General features: G+C 37.3%; 1 protein-coding gene across 1 annotated transcript in view; it reads right to left on the reverse strand.

The window, feature by feature from the left end:
• The window catches only part of UNC13C (unc-13 homolog C), a 657134-nt gene that overhangs the window by 109838 nt on the left and 525937 nt on the right, over positions 1 to 21359 (reverse strand). The window contains exons 20-22 of the mRNA XM_061431239.1: positions 12367 to 12463; positions 11589 to 11732; positions 2787 to 2864 (exon numbers count right to left, since the gene is read on the reverse strand). Coding sequence (XP_061287223.1) covers positions 2787 to 2864; positions 11589 to 11732; positions 12367 to 12463 — 319 coding nt within the window. The remainder of the gene's footprint in view (positions 1 to 2786; positions 2865 to 11588; positions 11733 to 12366; positions 12464 to 21359) is intronic.

Genomic DNA, 21359 nt, shown 5'->3' on the forward strand with positions numbered 1-21359 from the left:
CTAACTTGAATTTACAAAAATAATTTAGAACTTCTATTCTCTTAATTTCAGGCGCTTAAATATTTTATTTTTATAACACAGGTTTATCTCCTATAGATTCTGTTCAGTAAGCTGAGTCACAGTATTCTACAAAGTGATTTGATTGCCAGTTGAGAGTCTCTGGCTCCAGGTCTAGTCCTTTCTGTAGCATTGTATGATCAGATTTTCAGGATTTCAGATTCTTGACCCAGTGTCAACAAACTGAATCAAAAGAGCTTTATCCACTAGGGGACGGGGTCATTGGGTTGTTGTTTTTTTTTTTTCCTTTTTCATTGCAGAGGGGAAAGAATTAAGGAAGAGCACAGCTCTTAATAAGCAGCAGGAAGACTCCATGGGTAAAGGTTGTATCATCCTGCTTTCCATGGTTCTAAGTTATCTGGGTAGACTCTGATTATTTGATATTAGCATTCAAGCTTATCTCTGTTTTTGATACACATAATAGGACTTTAGTTCTAGCTTTACACATTAAACCAACTCCAAGCCTTTTTAATGAAATAATTTCCAATGGAAAAGAGCTACCGAGAAGCAAAATGAACAAAGACACTTGGGCTCACTTGGCATAGATTGCTATTGATCTGAGTAAGGCTACATATAAAAAAAGAGATGCAGTTATCCAGAGGGAGATAAAAAGAAATATGAGACATTCCTCTTTGATTAAGCTTCCGCTGACCTTGACATGTTCAAATTTCAATTTAATTGAATCAATTTATCAAATCACTACTGAGAATTGAATTACACAACTCTACCTTAAACTTAATCAGGGAACAGCTTTTACTTACTTCTCTAGTAAATGAACAACAAATAAACAACTAAAATACCCACAGTAAAGGGAACATTAGCCTGATTTCACTAGTGGGTTGTATTTTTTAAGATCCCACCAAATCATGTTTCTGAGTAGAAAAAGATTTTTTTAATAAATCAAGTAATTCTGATTTAGATACTATTGCTTTGCTATAATGTGGAATGTGGAATAATGGATTAAAAACTTGTGACCCATTCCAAATTTAAAATGTCACAGAAGAAAAAAAAATTATTCTGTCACAGATATTTTGTTTAACTGTCATCTTTAATTCTGAGCCCCTGGGAAAGTAAATATCACGGTCATCTCTTAGGCGTCTCTCTTTAAAAGTTTCCAGTGCTATTTTCAGATAAAATGGGAATATTGTCATAAGTATACAGAGAAAACAAAAAATAATTTTCAATGTTCTTGATATTTAAAGATATTTAAAAATTTATATCTGAAACAACAGTGATACTTACACACACAAATGTGCAAAAGCACTTCTTCAATCTATCTTAGCTGAAAGCTTAAACTAAGTAGCTGACTGTTATCCTTTTATGGAAAACCTAAAATAACACTTGGTATTTAAATTAAAGTCTAAGACTTGTCAAGACATCAGTAATTAGGAAAGAAAAGCATTAAGGAAGGAAAAGTAAGCTTGTGTGCTATCATATTTCAATGATTTTTTTTCTTTATAAAAATTTCATTTTGAAAAGTATAAAATATAAAGAAAAATACAGAGGATAATATAATGCTGATTTATATTTTTCATATTAAAGATAAAATAAACTATAAATGTCAAACATAAAGTAGAAGTCTGCAAGGGCTTTTTAAAGCTATTTTTCCTTTCTGAATGACAGGAATTGGCCTTGATAATTCATAGCCACCTTTCAAAATCTTCTATTTTTGATACCAAGGAAGTCAGAATCTTTTCTGAAATTATCTGGCACTGTTTTGATTTTCAACATATTACTTTTCAGCTGTATTATAAATTTAACTATAACTAGATGCTTTCAATAAATAAATACTCTTATCTTGTCTATTAGAATATTTGTAATCAATGGCAATTAGAAATCACTACTGAGATATCCAGGCATTTCAATAAAATTTCTGGGCAGCATTTTTACTTAAGGGAAAGGAGAATCTTCTGGGACCCTCAAGAACTGTTAGGGCTGACTTATCTTAATGAGCTGTCAGCAAGAGGTCAATGAGGTTTCAGCAATAATTCTCTTTAAGATTTGCCAGACAGTGGGAACTGATTTTTTGACAAAGGAAAAAACCCTGGTTTTTCTCTTAAAAATCTAGTACTGACTTTTAAAATAATTTTTAATGTTTTAAAAAATTGTTATAATGTTACCAACATATTTCTCCTAAAATTATTATGGTGAATAGAAAGATTTTACCTTCCACCATAAAATAACATTGATTGTATTCCAAATTACTTTTGATTTATCTTACTTCTCTTTATTCCTTTCACTATTCTGTAATATTGGCTTAAATTTTATCAACATTTGTCAATCATCCAAAAAATAAGACGGTAAGTTAATAATTCAGAGTATAGATCAGTATCACTCCTTACTTTAACCATTCTTTCCAATTTATCTGAAAACTAAAAGAATAAATTATACTCATTTTGGTATCGATGCCAAAACTACACTATTTGGTGTGAACATTGAACTTTTTAACTCCTAGGTCCCAGCTCCAGTGTTTACAATGACGTGGGTTTTCAATTGTTTTTATGAGTCTTACTCCTTATTGTCATGGAAAACCACAAGCTGACTGGCACTGAGATGCTCTCAACCTTCCTCTGAATTCTATTTTATACCAGTTCAGGACTACTAGAAAGCTTTCTAACAGTCTCCTGAGATCTCTATTTTTATCATCTATACGAAAACAGAAAGAAAATTGCTTACTTATATCAGTTCTTAATTGAGGAGTATTTGAAAATAGAGACATTTTTACTTACCACATTTTCCTTATCACAGTATGAACTGAAATCACTTGATACAATTGCAGCATACTGAAGTAGTACTTTATTGATGGTCTAGGAAAAAAAATTGTGAAATTCATTCAGGTAAGTAAAACTTTATATGTACATATATATCTACATATGTATCTATCCCCACAAACACACACAATCCGGGTTATGTTAATCAGAAAACTTCAAAAGACTTTTTCAGATGAACAAAGGTCAGCAAGTGAGCTCAGTTGCTCAGTCATTTCTGACTCTCTGTGATCTCATGGACTGCAGCCCACCAGGCTCCTTTGTCCATGGGATTTCCCAGGCAAGAATACTGGAGTCGGTTGCCATTTCCTTCTCCAGGGGATCTTCCCAACCCAGGGATGGAACTGGAGTCTCTTGCATTAGCAGGCAAATTCTTTTAACCACTGATCTGGGAAGCCAAACAAGGGCCATGCTGCTGCTGCTGCTAAGTCGCTTCAGTCGTGTCCAACTCTGTGCGACCCCATAGACGGCAGCCCACAAGACTCCCCCGTCTCTGGGATTCTCCAGGCAAGAACACTGGAGTGGGTTGCCGTTTCCTTCTCCAATGCATGAAAGTGAAAAGTGAAAGTGAAGTTGCTGAGTCTTGTCCGACTCTTAGCGACCCCATGGACTGCGGCCGACCAGGCTCCTCCATCCATGGGATTTTCCAGGCAAAAGTACTGGAGTGGGGTGCCACAAGGGTCATAGTAGTGACTAAATCTACACCTTTGCCAAAAGAAGGATTTCAAACTTATATTTAAATGACAATTTGTAATATTTCTGAGTACATTTGGAAGACAGTCCACATGCATCCATTCTATTTTAATACAACCAGCTCCATCACAAAATGATTTATTTCTAACTTAAGACTCAGGAGGTATACTGTTTGGTGGTACCGCCTCTATGCCTGAATACTTATTACCTAATGCCCCCAATGACTTTTTTCTTTTCCTGAATGATTGATACTTTATGCTTTCATTATCTGGCATGATTTCTAGTTGGCATCTCCTCTTCACCCCAACATACCACACACACACACACACACACACACACACACACACACACACATAACTCTACCATGACAAAATTCCTTGTGGTGGTTCTTTTTTCAACTTTCTACAGTATTCCTGAATTATGAGTAGGGTCAGAACATACCCATATGTGTCACTTAGCAATGAATATTTTCAATGATACAGAGCCTTACTAATAACAAAGAACACCTCTTAAGACCTAAATTTCAGCTTTTGTTGCATCACAGTATCTATTAATTTACCATTAATATAGTAAGTTATTTATTGATGCAATATTTGCTAAAAATACTGCCTAATCTTCCCCTCCTTGGCTTTTTTAATCCTAATTCAACATTTTCCTTCTCTATTTAATAACTCTTACTGAGACTAAGGATGCCCTCTGCTTCCATTAACTATGCAAAAGTAGGGAAAATGAACAAATTTCATTAGTTGCATTTTGTTTTAATTACTTAAACAGATATTGATGTGTTTGTAGGCTACTGCTATTTCTTACAGAGTTTGAATCAAGTCCAAAGTGGACATGATTTTCTTAGAAGAGAGAAAGCAACAAGAGAAGTAAATAGAGATCATCTCTTTTCGTAGAAAAGCAAAGATACAAAAGCTTTTTTATGTACATTCTTCTGAATTTTCTTTGTGACTCAAAATCAACTTGGGGAGATAGTCCAAGAAGTTAAGCTGAAGGAGAGATGTATAATTTGCAGACCTGAAGTCACAGAACGTGACTATGAACTCATTTATAGACTTTAAAAATCACAATGAAAACCTGAAACCTGAAATTAGGGCTAACAGGCAGAAAGAAAATCAATAGTTCGTGGAAAGAAAAGAACATTGTTGCTCAGTCATGTCCGACTCTTTGCGACTCTATGGACAGTAGCCTGCCAGGGTATGCTGTCCTTAGAATTCTCCAGGCAAGAATACTGGAGTGGATTGCCATTCCCTTCTTCAAGGGATCTTCCCAACCCAGGGATAGAACCCAGGTCTCCAGCACTTCAGGCAGATTCTTTACCAACTGAGACACCAAAAGTGAAAACATGTATCAATTTAAATAGAAAACTTGGCTTTGAAAAATATAACATCTTATCAAGAAGTAGACTAACAAATCTAGGAAAACAGGTGGTGGATCAGACTAAAGTATTTTCTAAATGCATCTGTTCAAATTTTATTTTAGACTTCATGTTGAAAATTACTTTGGGGCTTACCTAATGAGTGCTGATTTACTCATGCATATGAACACTACTCTCAGTTTATAGGTTCTTATGACAGTGTCAACTGCAGGAATCAATTCACTATATTACAAAATTAAAAACCAACAGAAGCCTGCCTTTAGGAGCTTGTTGCATCTCAGACTATTATGTGTTCAAGATTTAGTTTGGGCAGGGGAATCCAGACAACTATTTCTGATTATTCTCAGCATCTTCACATGGTCTAATTCTTGCCTCTGCTTCATAGGAATTATGAAGTGATTCACTTGAATTTCAGCTGGGAGACAACTGATCCTAGGATCTCACATCTAATAACCTACAAATGCCAGAGGTTTGCAAGTCAGGATGCTGCTGCTGCTAAGTCGCTTCAGTTGTGTCCGACTCTATGCGACCCCGTAGACGGCAGCCCACCAGGTTCCCCTGTCCCTGGGATTCTCCAGGCAAGAACACTGGAGTGGGTTGCCATTTCCTGATAGGTTGCATTTAAGGAAAAGGGCTTTGTCATGTACAATGTAGTTTAAGGCCTTGTGCTCATAGAATTGCTGGTACACTGGCTATAACAATATCCACTTATTTGTGAGTATATAAAGTGCACCTAAATGTGTTCATGTACATTTCAGGGGCAACTTCAATGTCATTCTAATTTATTCAACAAAGAAAAATCACTATTAGACATTTCTTAATTAATACTAGTGACTACAGTTGAACCTTGAACAACCAGAGGGTTAGGGACACCAACTCTCTGCACAGTGAAAAACTGACTTGTAGCTTACAGTGAAAGCATTAGTTGCTCAGTCGTGTCCAGCTCCTTGACACCCCATGGACTATAACCTGCCAGGCTCTTCTGTCTATGAAATTCTCCAGGCAAGAATACTGGAGTGGGTAGCCATTCCCTTCTCCAAGGGATCTTCTCAACCCAGGGATCGAACCTGGGTCTTCTGCATTGCAGCAGATCCTTTACTGTCTGAGCCACCTGTTTTCATAGTTCTTCCATATCCCTGGATTCAACTAACCACATATCATATAGTACTGTAAAATTTACTATTTAAAAACTGGACACCCAAAGTTCAAACCCATGTTGTTCAAGGATCTACTGTAGTTAGTTAAGACATATCTATCTGAAGCATTTTTTCCAATATCATCGTAAGCATCACCTAGGAACTTGTTGGAAATAAATAAATTCCTTGATCCAGGACTCCCCTGGTGGCACAGTGGATAGGAGTCCACCCGACAATGTGGGGAACATGGGTTCAACCCCTGGTCTGGGAAGATTCCACATGCAGCAAAGCAACTAAGGCCATGTGCCACAGCTACTGAAGCCCATGTGGCCTAGAACTTGTGCTCCACAACGAGAGAAGCCACTGCAGCAGAGAGGGGCCCCTGCTCACCACAACTAGAGAAAGCCCTTGCAAGGCAACAAGGACCTAGTGAAGTCAAAAAATTAAATCAATTAAAAAAACTTCACTGGTCCAGTCCCAGGTCTATTGAGTCAGCAATTCTGGGGTTTGTTATTGCTTACTCACTAAGTCATGTCCGACGCTTTGTGACCCCATCAACTGTAGCCCACAAGGCTCCTCTGTCCCTGGGATTTCCCAGGCAAGAATACTGGAGTGGGTTGTAGAAGTAGACTAAATATCTTGCCAATACTACCAGGAGGGACATCTAGGAGTATACTCTTACAATCAGGAAGACAAGAACCCTGGACCAAATCCATCTCTGCAGTCACATTTTATGCATGGAGCTTTACAGTATCAGAGCAACATAGAGGACAAGCAGGCTGCAGTATTTGTTAAATGGCACTAGTGATGCCACTTCAGTGCTTCACACAGTGTATTTTAACGTATCCAATAAAACAGAATTCCCTAGGGATGCCTATGTTTGGCTTAATGGATAAACATGAATGGTGAGATTTTGGTCTTCAACTTACTAATTGATTTCTGATAACACTGGAATGTGAAGGTAATACAGATTGGTGGATGAAAGTGTTCCGTTCATATCATTTCTAGTCTTCTCTGCATTGTTTAAACCTTCTGAGCTTGTTTTGTCATATTAAAATTAGGAAAAATAATTGTATGTATCTCTTAAGGCGGTTGTAAAGAATAAGTGAGACAATACATGTAAAGTGATTAGTACATAGTGGTACTCAATGAATTATTATTATTATTTTCAAAATTAGGATTAGGTTCCCAGATCACAAGGAATATGTGTTCTCATTCACCATAATATTGACAACTCTTAGCTAGGAGTGAATTAACATTTGTTGATTTGTTTTTAAGTAGTACTGAAAATATTACTTCATTGTTCTTTTAACTGAAGTACCTATACTTGTCAAGAGCAATAAGACAGCCATAGGAATATTCTTCAACCACATGCCCATTTTCCCATTCATCACAGCTCCTGAATGTACCTGCTATGGAATTTAAAGCATTTGCTTGGTACCTGATTCAGTCTTTTATATGCTTTAGTGAAAATAAATCATGTTTTTAAGATCCAGTTGACAGTGCTAACTCCTCTTAAATGTTTGAAGACATCATTGATGTTTCTTTCCTCCAGGGGATGATTTAAATCAGTCTATGTCCCAGAAAAATAATAGGATTTCAGTATATCTTGATACAAGGATCCCGATCCTAAGAATGATAGGGTTTTCAAGACCAATGGTTACAGCTGATGAAATAAAACAAACTTCAGTAGTATGCAGTTCCTGTGAAATAGCTAATTAGATTAACCACAAAGTCCCATTTTTAAATAATTATGCTAATAAAAGTTTATTTTTCCATGAAGGTTGCCAATTTATATTTTCCTAGAAAATGGTTTTCATTCCTTGTGATAATTCATCTCCCTATGATAGTAGCTGGTTAGTATTGAATGTCCATGGGTTAAAAGTGCCTTTATTTCACTGAAATTATTTTACTGTGCCAATAAAACTCACCTTTCCTCAGTGACACATGCAGCCTAATTCTTTTCCTCTTGCTTTGGACAGTCTTTCCACTCTGGGCTTCTTTGGCCCCATCTTACATAACCTGACTACTCTGTGAATTCTGCTTTTGTAATATGTGCAACTCTTATCTGATCCTGCTTCCACTACAGAGTTTCAGAAATAGCATGTGACATACTTTTAAAAACACTGTCCCTAATGACCCTATTTCATTCTTTTCTTGGCAGTCATCCAAAACACAGCTCGTAGTTAAGAAAAGACTTTGAGAATTTTTTAGAATAATTCTGCAGAATTCACTGCAGATTTCCCCATAGTGGGAAATTGGAATCAGCTGCTAAAGAAAGTTTCAATAAATGATTTTTAACTATTATCTCTAAAAGTAGGAGGTTACCTTAGTCTTCCTACTTAGCAGATATAAAAACTGGAGTTCAAAGTATTTCATGGCAGACAAATATTTTAAAACATTTTAGGCTGACAGCTGCGTGTCTGCCTAAAAGCCTTCATGGGCTCCTCATTTTTTACTAAAGAAATTCAGCCACTTTGCCTGCTCTTTAAGACTGTTTACGACACGAGCCTAACATTCCAACTGTAGTTTCACAGCCCTCTATAAATCTTATGCTCTTTCCTTAGTGGGACCTCTCAAGCTAGAAGTCCTGAGTCACAGAATAGCGGAGAATGACAAAGATTCTCTGTTGAGCAAGCTCTGTCCAGGCTCCTCTGAGTCCCCTTCTCAACTGGGCCTTGACCTTGGCTTATAAAGACTTGAACAAGACAGCAGCAAAATTTCTTAGAGTTCAAAGACACACCTCTTGGATGATCCCACATCCCTTAAAGTGCCTGCCTGAAAAAACCCAAGGCTGCCAAAAGATTTACCATTTATTCTAGCCAACACCTGAAGATAGGGTCCTATCTCCGAGCCTCTGTGGAAGGGTAGGGGCCTAACTTCAATAAGTACCAGTTAGCAAACTAGGTTGGAGAAGCCAATGGCACCCCACTCCAGTACTCTTGCCTGGAAAATTCCATGGACGGAGGAGGCTGGTAGGCTGCAGTCCATAGGGTCGCGAAGAGTCAGACACGACTGAGCGACTTCACTTTCACTTTTCACTTTCATGCGTTGGAGAAGGAAATGGCAACCCACTCCAGTGTTCTTGCCTGGAGAATCCCAGGGATGGGGGAGCCTGGTGGGCTGCCATCTATAGGGTCGCACAGAGTTAGACACTACTGAAGTGACATAGCAGCAGCAAACTAGGTGGGCTTCCCATGGATCAATCCGGTCTCCTGCTCTTGAGGCCCTACTTGTGCTCTCCTGTTCCTGTATTCTGCCTCTGAAACACCCAGTGATGGCTGTACAATCAAATCAGTCTGTTTTAGTCTGGACTCTCCACCATTGCAGTAGTTTATTACTGATTAAAATCTGTCCTTACCACTTTGACTAGTATATCTGGCTTTGTTTATTTATTTATTTATTTTTACCAAAGGCTGAAGTTTGGTGAGCAGGAAGTCAATCTTTGTTGTGTTAAATCATACAGTTTCTTGGTTTACTAGTTCAGTTCAGTAGTTCAGTCATGTCCGACTCTTTGCCACCCCATGAATCACAGTACACCAGGCCTCCCTGTCCATCACCAACTCCTGGAGTTCACTCAAACTCGTGTCCATCGAGTCGGTGATGCCATCCAGCCATCTCGTCCTCTGTCGTCCCCTTTTCCTCCTGCCCCTAGTCCCTCCCAGCATCAGGGTCTTTTCCAATGAGTCAACTCTTCGCATGAGGTGGCCAAAGTATTGGAGTTTCAGCTTCAGCATCAGTCCTTCCAATGAACACCCAGGACTGATCTCCTTTAGAATGGACTGGTTGGATCTCCTTGCAGTCCAAGGGACTCTCAAGAGTCTTCTCCAGCACCACGGTTCAAAAGCATCAGTTCTTCGGGGCTCAGCTTTCTTCACAGTCCAACTTCTCACATCCATACATGACTACTGGAAAAACCACAGCCTTGACTAGATGGACCTTTGTTGGCAAAGTAATGTCTCTGCTTTTGAATCTGCTATCTAGGTTGGTCATAACTTTCCTTCCAAGGAGTAAGTGTCTTTTAATTTCATGGAAGAAAGTGAAGAGGAACTAAAAAGCCTCTGATGAAAGTAAAAGAGGAGAGTCAAAAAGTTGGCTTAAAGCTCAACATTCAGAAAACGAAGATCATGGCATCTGGTCCCATCACTTCATGGGAAATAGATGGGGGAACAGTGGAAACAGTGTCAGACTTTATTTTTGGGGGCTCCAAAATCACTGCAGATGGTGATTGCAGCCATGAAATTAAAAGACACTTACTCCTTGGAAGGAAAGTTATGACCAACCTAGATAGCATATTCAAAAGCAGAGACATTACTTTGCCAACAAAGGTCCATCTAGTCAAGGCTATGGTTTTTCTAGTGGTCATGTATGGATGTGAGAGTTGGACTATGAAGAAGGCTGAGTGCCAAAGAATTGATGCTTTTGAACTGTGGTGTTGGAGAAAACTCTTGAGAGTCCCTTGGACTGCAAGGAGATCCAACCAGTCCATTCTGAAGGAGATCAGCCCTGGGTGTTCTTTGGAAGGAACGATGCTAAAGCTGAAACTCCAATACTTTGGCCACCTCATGAGAAGAGTTGACTCATTGCAAAAGACTCTGATGCTGGGAGGGATTGGGGGCAGGAGGAGAAGGGGAAGACAGAGGATGAGATGGTTGGATTGCATCACTGACTCAATGGATATGAGTTTAAGTGAACTCCGGGAGTTGGTGATGGACAGGGAGGCCTGGAGTGCTGCAATTCATGGGGTGGCAAAGAGTAGGACACGACTGAGTAACTGAACTGAACTGAGACAATAAGAGGAGGAAGAGGTCTTAAGGGAAGGCTGGTTGCTCAAAATCAACTAACAAAGCCTATTCGTAAAAATCAAGGGAACTGCTCAGACTCACACTATAGTTATTGGCTGATTTGAAATTAGAACTCAATTTTCATTACTCCAAATTCAACATATTTTGTGCTACAGTGTATACTACTAAAAAAAATACTTGCCATTTGAATATGAAATTCCAAGATTTATTTTCTGCTACAAAGCTAAAGTGTAAATTAATTTGGCCACCCATAGTAGTCTCATCAATTACAAATGACTCAGTCATTCATGTGAATAGTAACTTGATTTTTTAGATGATAAATCTGTATTTAAGAAAAAAGAAGGGCAAGAAGACAGGTGACAAGCTTGAAACAGTCTTTTTTTGCTGGGATTAGGAAATTAAATTGGGGTAGTGGTCAGACAAGACTAGTGCTATAAAATAACAGCATTTTTCAGATTCTGTGCAACATGCCAGAGTCCCTGGTGGCTCAGTGGTAAGTAATACACCTGCAATGCAGAAGACCTAGGTTCGATCCTTGGGTCAGGATGATGCCCTGGAGAAGGGAATGGCAACCCACTCCAGTACTCTTGCCTGGAGACTTCCATGAACAGAGGAGCCTGGTGGGCTACAGTCCATGGGGTCGCAAAGAGCTGGACATGACCTGAGTGACTAACACACAAATACACACACACAAACACACACACACACACTGTCCCAGCAAAGAAAGCATTCATTCCATTCAACCTACCTTTGCAAATCTTCTCATTAAGTGTGATAATGCTTCAGGATTGGGGCATTCCAGTTTCTTAATAATCTCAAAGCTCTGATTAAGCTGAGCAAAGACATCAACCACGGAGCAAGAGAAGAGCGCATGATCAGATGTCTGTTGGAACTGAGGACAGAGAAGATGAAACCATTCCCGAAACATATTACATGGACTGTGGAAAGAATTTTCATTATTTCTCAAAACAACTCAATCTCCTATATCATGCGCCTTCATTTCCCAGTAAGAAAATGCTTGTTCATTTTAAAATCATTCATCTCCTTTTCTGAAAAGTGTAGTAAAACTAGTATCATGAGGCAGGTTACTATTAATTGAATTGGGGGAGTGGTTTTTTTCAATTTCTTATTCCCCACAGGCATTAGGATGGTTTAGCAAGCTGATTGTGGCTCGAGACATTTGATTTACTCTAGAGGGATTGGGAGAGTGTCTGTCCCTAATCTTGGAATCCTGGAAAGGTTCCAGAGCAATGGGGACGCTTTGTATAAGCCTAATGAACTTGTAGATTCAGGCCAATTCAAGGAGTAAAGAATCTTGGGCAAAAGGGTGATTGATTTTTTTTTTTTTAAAGCAATTCCCTAGGTGTCTTATCAGACTTTAAAATTGTGTTCTAATTATATTTTGGTAATTAGAGTATTAAAAAATGTTAATTAATAGCAATAAACCTAACAATTCCCATTAGCTTAAAAGTGAGCAGTATGAATAAATCTCAATAATAAGCAATCTGAAAGTCATTTAAACTCACTCCATCTTTTTTGTCTCTTCCCAGGGCTCCATGTAGGAACTCCATTGACACATCTTCATTTTCATCTAGCCACTGCATGACAAAAGGTTCAAACCACCTGAAAAAAATTAATATTATGACATACTATAAAAGATGTCATTCACACATAATTAATAGAAAATGCAGTATTGCTCTTTTCTTATCTGAGAGTAATTCAGGACCAAAACCTCTTTTCATTCTCTTTTTCTAGTTTTGCTACCTTGAAGACCTTTATCTTCACTTCTTAAATATATCCCCTTCTTGGAATTCCCTGGCAGTCCAGTGGTTAGGACTCTGAGCTACCATTGCAGGGGGCATGGATTTGATCCCTGATTGGGGATCTAAGATCCTGCATGCTGTGCAGGGTGGCCAATATCTATCTATCTAACTTTCCCTTTTACCTTCAATTCCTTCCTTTCTCTTGACCCTTCTCATGCTGTTTCATTAGTTCCCAATTCCCAATCTATGATTCTCTTTACAATTCAAAATCCTGTAAAACGTAGATCTTGTATGCTGTGTGCCCCACTGTATCATTCTCTTATTTCTCAGGGCTTTGCCATCTGGCTTTCATCTACCACAACTCCTCTCCTGTAACTGATCCTGCAGGCTCACCTTCAAATTTTAATGATCTGTAATCAACCTGCAGTTGGGCTTTGTGAATGGTCTGTTTCAAAGTTCTTTTTTCCATAAGAATGTACAATGGATGTACAGTTGTCTAGCACCATTTATTTAGAAGGTCATCCTTACCCCCACTGCTGTGAGTTGGCATCTTTGATGCAAATCAATTAACAGCAATGAGTGGATTTCTCTTCAGACTACTTTATTTCATTCATCTATTTGTTACACACAACACTATACAATTAATAACCAGCTTTTGAATATGTCTTGACAACTGATAGTGCAGTTCTCCAACATTTTTACTTCCTCTTCAAGGTTGCTGTGGCTAGTCTTGGCCCTTTGTATTTTTATGTACTACATTTTTTTGAACAAACTTGTCAATCTTCACACAAAGAGTATAGTTGATTTACAATGTTGTATTAATTTCTACTGTACAGTAAAGTGATTCAGGTATATGCATACGTGTGTGTGTGTGTGTGTGTGTGTGTGTTCAGTCGTGTCTGACTCTTTGCAACTCCATGGACTGTGGCCTGCCAGGCTCCTCTGTCCATGGAATTTTCCAGGCAAGAATACTGGAGTGGGTGGCCATTTCTTCCTCCAGGGCATCTTTCCAACCCAGGGAGTGAACCCATGTCTCTTGTGTCTTCTGCCCTGGCAGGTGGATTCTCTACCACTGTACCACCTGGGAAGTCCGATCTATCTATCTATCTATAAAATTGGTTATTCTTGATCTCATGGGGAAGTTTTCAAAATTTTATCTATGTTTGTATAGTTTGTTTAAATGGGGGGGGTTATTTTATTAGATTAAGAGAGTTTCCTTGATTTTTAATTAATGTTCTATTTTATCTAATTACTGCTATAAGTTTAGTGTAATGATTGTAGGAATTTTCTCCTTCATAATTTAAATATGGTGAATTGTGTTCATTGCTTTTAAAATGTGTAATCTCATATCCCAGGAGTAAATTCCCCTTTGTCATGTTTATATTAGCCTTTTTATATTGGCTAATATTTCATTTATTTTTTTAACTATGTTCAGAGAGAAATTGGCCTGTAATTATTCTTGTGTGCTGTGTTCTCAATGAGTTTTAGTAGTGAGGATATGGTGACCTTAAAAATGATTTGAGAAGTATTCCTACCTTCTCTGGAACAGTTTGTGTTACACTGGTGATATTCTTTCTTAAACATTTGGAAGAATTCAGTTTGGCGCCATCTGGGCATGCAGTTTTAATTGTGACATGAGCTTTAATTAAGGATTCAAATTTTAAAATACAGACCCATTCAGATTTTATATTTTTTGTTATGCTAGCTTGGTTTTAGTTATTTTGCCTAACTTTTAAATGGCCTACCATAAATGCTCTCTTAATAATTTTTTATCTTTGTAGGATCTTTTGTGATATCTTTTCCTGATAATGGTAATTTGTAACATATTTTTTTTTTTTGCACTGCCCTTGCTAAGGTTTCTTGGATTTTTTTCATCTTCTCAAAAACACACTTGGCTTTCTAACTCCAGGTGGCACAGTGGTAAAGAATCTGCCTGCCAAAGCAGAAGACAGGAGAGATGCACGTTTGATCCCTGGGTTAGGAAGATCCCTTGGAGTAAGAAATGGCAACCCACTCAAATATTCTTGCCTGGAAAATTCAATGGACAGAGCAATCTGACAGGCTTCATTCAGTCCATGGGGCTGCAAAGAGTTGGACAGGACCGAGCACATAAAATTTTCTACTTTATTTTTAACCCAGGTCATGTTGATATTTTCTTTTTCTATTTTCTCTTGATTTTAAATATTTCTTCTGATAACTTACATCACTGATTTTATAGTGTTTCCTTTCTTTGTATAGAATCAGAGCCATAAATTTTCTTCTATTTCCTGTTTTAGTTGTAATCCACAAATTTTGACATGCTATATTTTATCATTAGTTAAAAATACTGTGTAATTTACACTGTGGTTTATTTTTTGACATATGAATGATCTAGAGTATCTGCTTAATTTCCTATCTGTGGTCCAAGAACATACAGTATATTTTCTAAGCTTTTTTTGGAGAATGGCATTGAAACATGTAAAATATCATGTAGGAAACGAGTTGCCAGTCCAGGTTCGATGCACGATGCTGGATGCTTGGGGCTGGTGCACTGGGACGGCCCAGAGGGATGGTATGGGGAGGGAGGAGGGAGGAGGGTTCGGGATGGGGAACACATGTATACCTGTGGCGGATTCATTTTGATATTTGGCAAAACTAATACAATTATGTAAAGTTTAAAAATAAAATAAAATTAGAAAAAAATAAAATAAAATTCATTATATTTGCTTTTGGGTCTAGCAGATAGTCTGTTTTGGTAAGTGCACCATGTGTGTCTGTTAAAAATGTGTATTTTCTCACTGCTGGTTAATTATAAATTACAGATAGGTATTCTGTGTGCATGTGTGTGTGTAAATGATATCTATGAAAATTTGTGGAAACTCTGGGTGAGCAGATAGAGATGTATCTGGGTAGATAAATTCTCTGTTTTATTCATGCTTTTGAAATGTCTTTATTAACGACATTTTGTCTGATTCTTCAGTTTCTGAAAGAATTGTAATCTCCAAATAGGATTGTAGATTTTATTTTTCATTTTATTTCTGACAATTTTTGCTTTATATATTTTGCTGACATGTCATTTAATACATACAAATTGAGAAATGATATCTTTTTAAACTTTATTTTTGAAAAATTTTCATTGAAGTACAGTTGATTTACAATGTTGTGTTAGTTCTTGGTGTACAAGAAAGTGGGTTAGTTGTATATATTACATTATATATTCTTTTTTATATTCTTTTCCACTTGGGTTTGTATGGGGTACTGAATATAGTCCCTGTGCTAAACAGTAGGGCCTTGTTTATCTATTTTATATATAGTAGTTTGTATCTGTTAATCCCCAGTCTCCTAATTTATCCTAGCCCACCTTACCCCTTTGGTAACCATAAGATTGCTTTCTGTGTCTATGAGTGAGTATTTGCTTTATAAATCAGTTCATTTGTATCATATTTTTTATTTCATAAATGTGATATCATATGGTATTTTTCTCTGACTTAGTATGATAACCTCTAGATCCATTCATGTTTCTGCAAATGGCAATATTCCATTCTTTTTATGGATAAGTAATATTCCATTGTATATTTGATCCACATTTTCTTTATCCATTCATCTGTCAATTGATATTTAGGTTGCTTCCATGACTTGCCTATTGTAAATATTGTTGCTATGAATTTGAGGGTGTATGTATCTTTTCAAATTAGTTTTTTCCAGATATATGTCTAGGAGTAAGACTGCTGAATCATAGGGCAACTCTATTTTTAGCTTTTTATGGAACCCCCATACTGTTTTCCATAGTGGCTGAGCCAACGTACATTCCCACCAACAGTGTAGGAGGGATCTCTTTTCTCAACACCTTTTCAGCATTTATTTGTAGACTTTTTGATATTGGCCCTTCTGACCTGCATGAGGTAATATCTCAGTAGTTTTGATTTGCATTTCTCTAATTAGTTTTGTTGAGCATCTTTCCATGTGCCTATTGCCCATCTGTATGTCTTCTTTGGGGATCTATCTAGTTTGGTCTTCTACACAATTTTTTTTAAGCTTGAACAAATAGAAAAATGACATTTACTTATTTGTTCTGCCCATTTTTTCATTAGATTGTTTTTGTTGTTGTTGAGTCATGTGAACTATTTTTGTTTTTTTGAATTTAATCCCTTGTTGGTCATGCTGTTTGCAAATATTCTCTCCCATTCCATAGGTTGTCTTTTCATTTTGTTTGTGGCTTCTTTTGCTGTGCAAAAGCTTGTTTGATTTGGTACCATTTGTTTATTTTTGTTTTCAATTCTATTTCCTCAGGAGACTGACCTAATAAAAAACACTGATAGGATTTATGTCAGAGAATGTTTGCCTGTGTTCTCTTACAAGAATTTTATGGTGTCATATTTGAGCATTATTCTATCTTCATTGATATACATATAGCTGTCCAGCTTTCTCAACATCACTTGCTAAAGAGACTGTCTTTATATTTTGTATATTTTTGCCACCTTTGTTGAAGATTAATTGATTGTAGGTTGTGTGGGTTTATTTCTGGGCTCTCTATTCTGTTCCATTGATCTGTATATCTGTTTTTGTGCCAGTAACATGCTGTTTTGATTGCTGTAAATATGTAGTATTGTCTATAGTCTGGGAGGGTTATACCTCCAGTTTTGTTCTTTTTCCTCAGAATTGTTTTGGCACTTCGGGGTCTTTCATGGTGCAATATAAATTTTAGGATTATTTGTTCTAGTTCTGTGAAAAATGTCACGGATAATTTGATGGGGATCACATTAAATCTGTAGATTGCTTTGGATAGTATGGCCATTTAACAGTATTAATTCTTCCAATCCAAGCACATGTGATATCTTTCCACTAGAAATGAAACATCTTTTTGTTGAATTATTCCCTTAATTATCATGAAAAATTTCTCTCAAAGTGTTTATCATAAAATCTACTTTTTTAATATTAATATAGCTGCATAATTTTCCTTTCAATTATTTTTTCATCCTTTAACAATTTCTAGACTCTCATGTTTTATGTGAATAAATTATAAGAAAGATATTTGGGGTTTTACTATTTTATCTAACAGAACAATACTTGTTGGCTAGAATATCAATCTACTTGCACTTAAGGTTTACACTTAATTTTCTGATACATTAAATTTTAAATCTATCATATTTCATTCCCACTCCCAGTTTCCTACTTGCCCTTCATTCCTTTCTTTCTCATTTTTTGCCTTTTAAGTAGTTTTATTTTACTCGCTCCTCCTTCCCCATAATCTTATTTGATGCCTAGTATTATATTATACATTAAGAGCTTGCATTATAAATTATAACACACACACCCAGACATAGTAAAAGCTTTTTAAAATGAGTATTTACACCTTCTAAATAATTTGAGGACCTTATATTAACTCAGTCTATCATTCTCCTACATTTTCAGGCTATTTTTGTCCTCTATTTTAATTCTATGCAGATTTTATTCTACAGATTTTAAAACTTTTATATTGCTCAGTTCAGTTCAGTTCAGTCGCTCAGTCATGTCCAATTCTTTGCGACCCCATGAATCGCCGCACGCCAGGCCTCCCTGTCTATCACCAACTCCCGGAGTTCACTCAGACTCACATCCATCGAGTCCATGATGCCATCCAGCCATCTCATCCTCTGTAGTCCCCTTCTCCTCCTGCCCCCAGTCCCTCCCAGCATCAGGGTCTTTTCCAATGAGTCAACTCTTCGCATAAGGTGGCCAAAGTATTGGAGTTTCAGCCTCAGCGTCAGTCCTTCCAATGAACACCCAGGACTGATCTCCTTCAGAATGGACTGGTTGGATCTCCTTGCAGTCCAAGGGACTCTCAAGAGTCTTCTCCAACACCACAGTTCAAAAACATCAATTCTTCGGCACTCAGCCTTCTTCACAGTCCAACTCTCACATCCATTCATGACCACAGGAAAAACCATAGCCTTGACTAGACGGACCTTTGTTGGCAAAGTAATGTCTCTGCTTTTGAATATGCTATCTAGGTTGGACATAACTTTCCTTCCAAGGAGTAAGTGTCTTTTAATTTCATGGCTGCAGTCACCATCTGCAGTGATTTTGGAGCTCCCAAAAATAAAGTCTGACACTGTTTCCACTGTTTCCCCATCTATTTCCCATGAAGTGATGGGACCGGATGCCATGATCTTCGTTTTCTGAATGTTGAGCTTTAAGCCAACTTTTTCACTCTCCTCTTTCACTTTCATCAAGAGGCTTTTTAGGTCCTCTTCACTTTCTGCCATAAGGGTGGTGTCATCTGCATATCTGAGGTTATTGATATTTCTCCCAGCAATCTTGCTAATGTGCTTTAAATGTACTAATTTGTTCATCTTCTCTAATACTTTTAATTCTTTATTACTGTATTCTTAAGTCATTTTTCTCTGTCTGAAGGCTTAGAGTATATTTTTGATGAGAGTCTCCTGGAAATGAGTTCTCTTAGGTTTTCAGCTGGGCCTCCCTTGCAGCTCAGTTGTTAAAGAATTTGGCTACAGTATAGAAGACCTGGTTCTATTCCTGAGTTGGAGGATCCCCGGTTATACTGTATAAATGTTTTTATCTTCCTTTATTTTTGAAGGATATATTTGATGCTTGTAGAATTCTAATTGCTCTCTTTCAGCACTTAAAAGATATCATTGCATCGTATTCAGGTTTCAGTCACTTCTGTTGAATAATCAGTCAATTGTATTACTGCAGCTCTTTTGAAGGTAGTGTCTTCCCTTTCTCGACCCCAGTACACTTAAGTTTTACTTCTTTTTGATTTTAAGCAGTTTTCTATGATGGGCCTGCAGGTGGTTTTCCTTGCATTTATCCTTCTTATGATTTACAGAAATTCTTAAACTTTAGTTTAAAACTTTTCATCAGTTTTGCAAAATCCACATCTAGTATCTTTTTACACACTGCTCAAATACTATTTATTCTTTCTCTCTTCTCTTTTTTGGGGACCCAATTCATTGTACACCAGACCTTTTTATAATTTGCCCCATATATCCCTGTTTTATTTTTTTCTATATTTGTATTTTTTGTTTCTACGGCTCAGTTATTTTAGGCCCTCTGCTGTGTATATTCTGCCATTAGGTCCATCTATTACATTCCTAACTTCCTTTTTCAGTTCTATGATGTCCAATTTATTCTTCTTATAGCTTCCTTTGTACTCTTGAAGTCCTCCCACAATTTGAAGGACATATCAAACTATGTCTGGTAAGGCTAATATCTCTTTTTCTCTTGGATTCTAGTCATTTGGTCCTATTATCTGGCAATCTTTAACCTTTTAAATATTGTGCATTGTCTATGAAAAATTGTGGAACCTTTGATTTATCATTTCCTTCAGAGTGGATCTAAGTTTCTGCTTGTAGATAGAATGTAGGAAGATCACCAAGATCCAGGAAAGGCTAGATTTTAGGCTGGTCTCAGTTTGCCCTTATTTTTAGAACAGACTCCTTCAGGGATCTCACCTGAAAAACTGGGATGTTTATAGTGCTGCTTCTTTCTTAGAAAGCCTTACCTTCTAATTTTTGTCTCCCCAACATTGTGAGAATGTTGAAGTCTCTACATAGCTTTTTAATCTCTTAGTGCTTGCATTCTACTCGATTTCTGCCTCACTCTCCACTCAAGGGCAGATTAGGAATCAGAGAACACCTCAAAAAGAAACTGCATACAACATGTTGTACTTCTGTGTAGTCCCCTTTATTCCGAGATCTTGGTCCCACAAGACCAAGCAGGCTTTAGAGCCCTGAACACCGATGTTTGTTTCTCTAGCCGGTGGAGTCACTATAAACTCTGGGTTACTGTTCTCTGTTTGACCACCAGGACTGGTATGGCACGTAGCTGGAGGGGACTGGGGAGAAACTCCAACAGACACAGGGTTCATCTCAATGCATTTCTTTTCTCAGGGACCTTAGTGACTCACTCCCTGGTGACTTGCCTTGATTGCTCTCTGATGCTGTTTAATTTATTCAGCTTTTATAGTTGGTCTTCAGTGAGCATGGTAGTCTGATTATAGTTAGTTCAGACAGAGCCAGAAGCAGAAGTCTCTGGCAAACAGCTCCCCTTTTTATTTCCCTATTCCCAGCCAATGATGTCACCAACACTTAGACACTTGTACTGCATGTTTAAGTCTTCAATCCTCAAGTGTATTTAGCTGACAAAGTCTGTAAATTCTATCTTTGAAATTTATCTCCCACACATCTTCATCCTTTACACTTTTACTACAGTCACACTATTATGTGTAAACTTTTTACTTCTCCTGGTATCTCATTCTAGCTTATAAACTTCTATGAGAAAAGTTATATGAATGGGTTTTCTAATCTTATCATTACATTACTCACTACCTTCTAAATCTCTTCTCTACCCCTCTCTACCCTCTACCCTCTTCCCATCTTTGCCTCTTCCAACCTCCACAGTGCCTAATGAAAGTAGCAAAAGCGTCACTGTATTTATATAATCTAGTCAAAAGCACTTTTCCTACATTACTTTCTACTAATTTTGTAAAAATACTGTGTTCTTCACTGAAATTAAACTATTTCCCATGGGCCAGAGCCCATGTGTTCCTTCTTCCATAATTACCCTCAGAACTTTTCTTTCCTTTTCTTGTTATAACCTGACCAACCTTTCAAAGTCTATATTAAATGTTACCTTATTCATAAACACTGTGTAGAGTCACTGAAATAGGGGTAATATATCTCTTTTGTGAGACTGCACTGCATTTTGCTTATACTACTTGAATTAGTACTTATTTCAATTAGCCTTGTTTTATCATGATTTGTGTTCTTGTCCAT

This window comes from Bos javanicus, chromosome 10, assembly GCF_032452875.1.
Source record: "Bos javanicus breed banteng chromosome 10, ARS-OSU_banteng_1.0, whole genome shotgun sequence".
Lineage (NCBI taxonomy): Eukaryota > Metazoa > Chordata > Mammalia > Artiodactyla > Bovidae > Bos > Bos javanicus.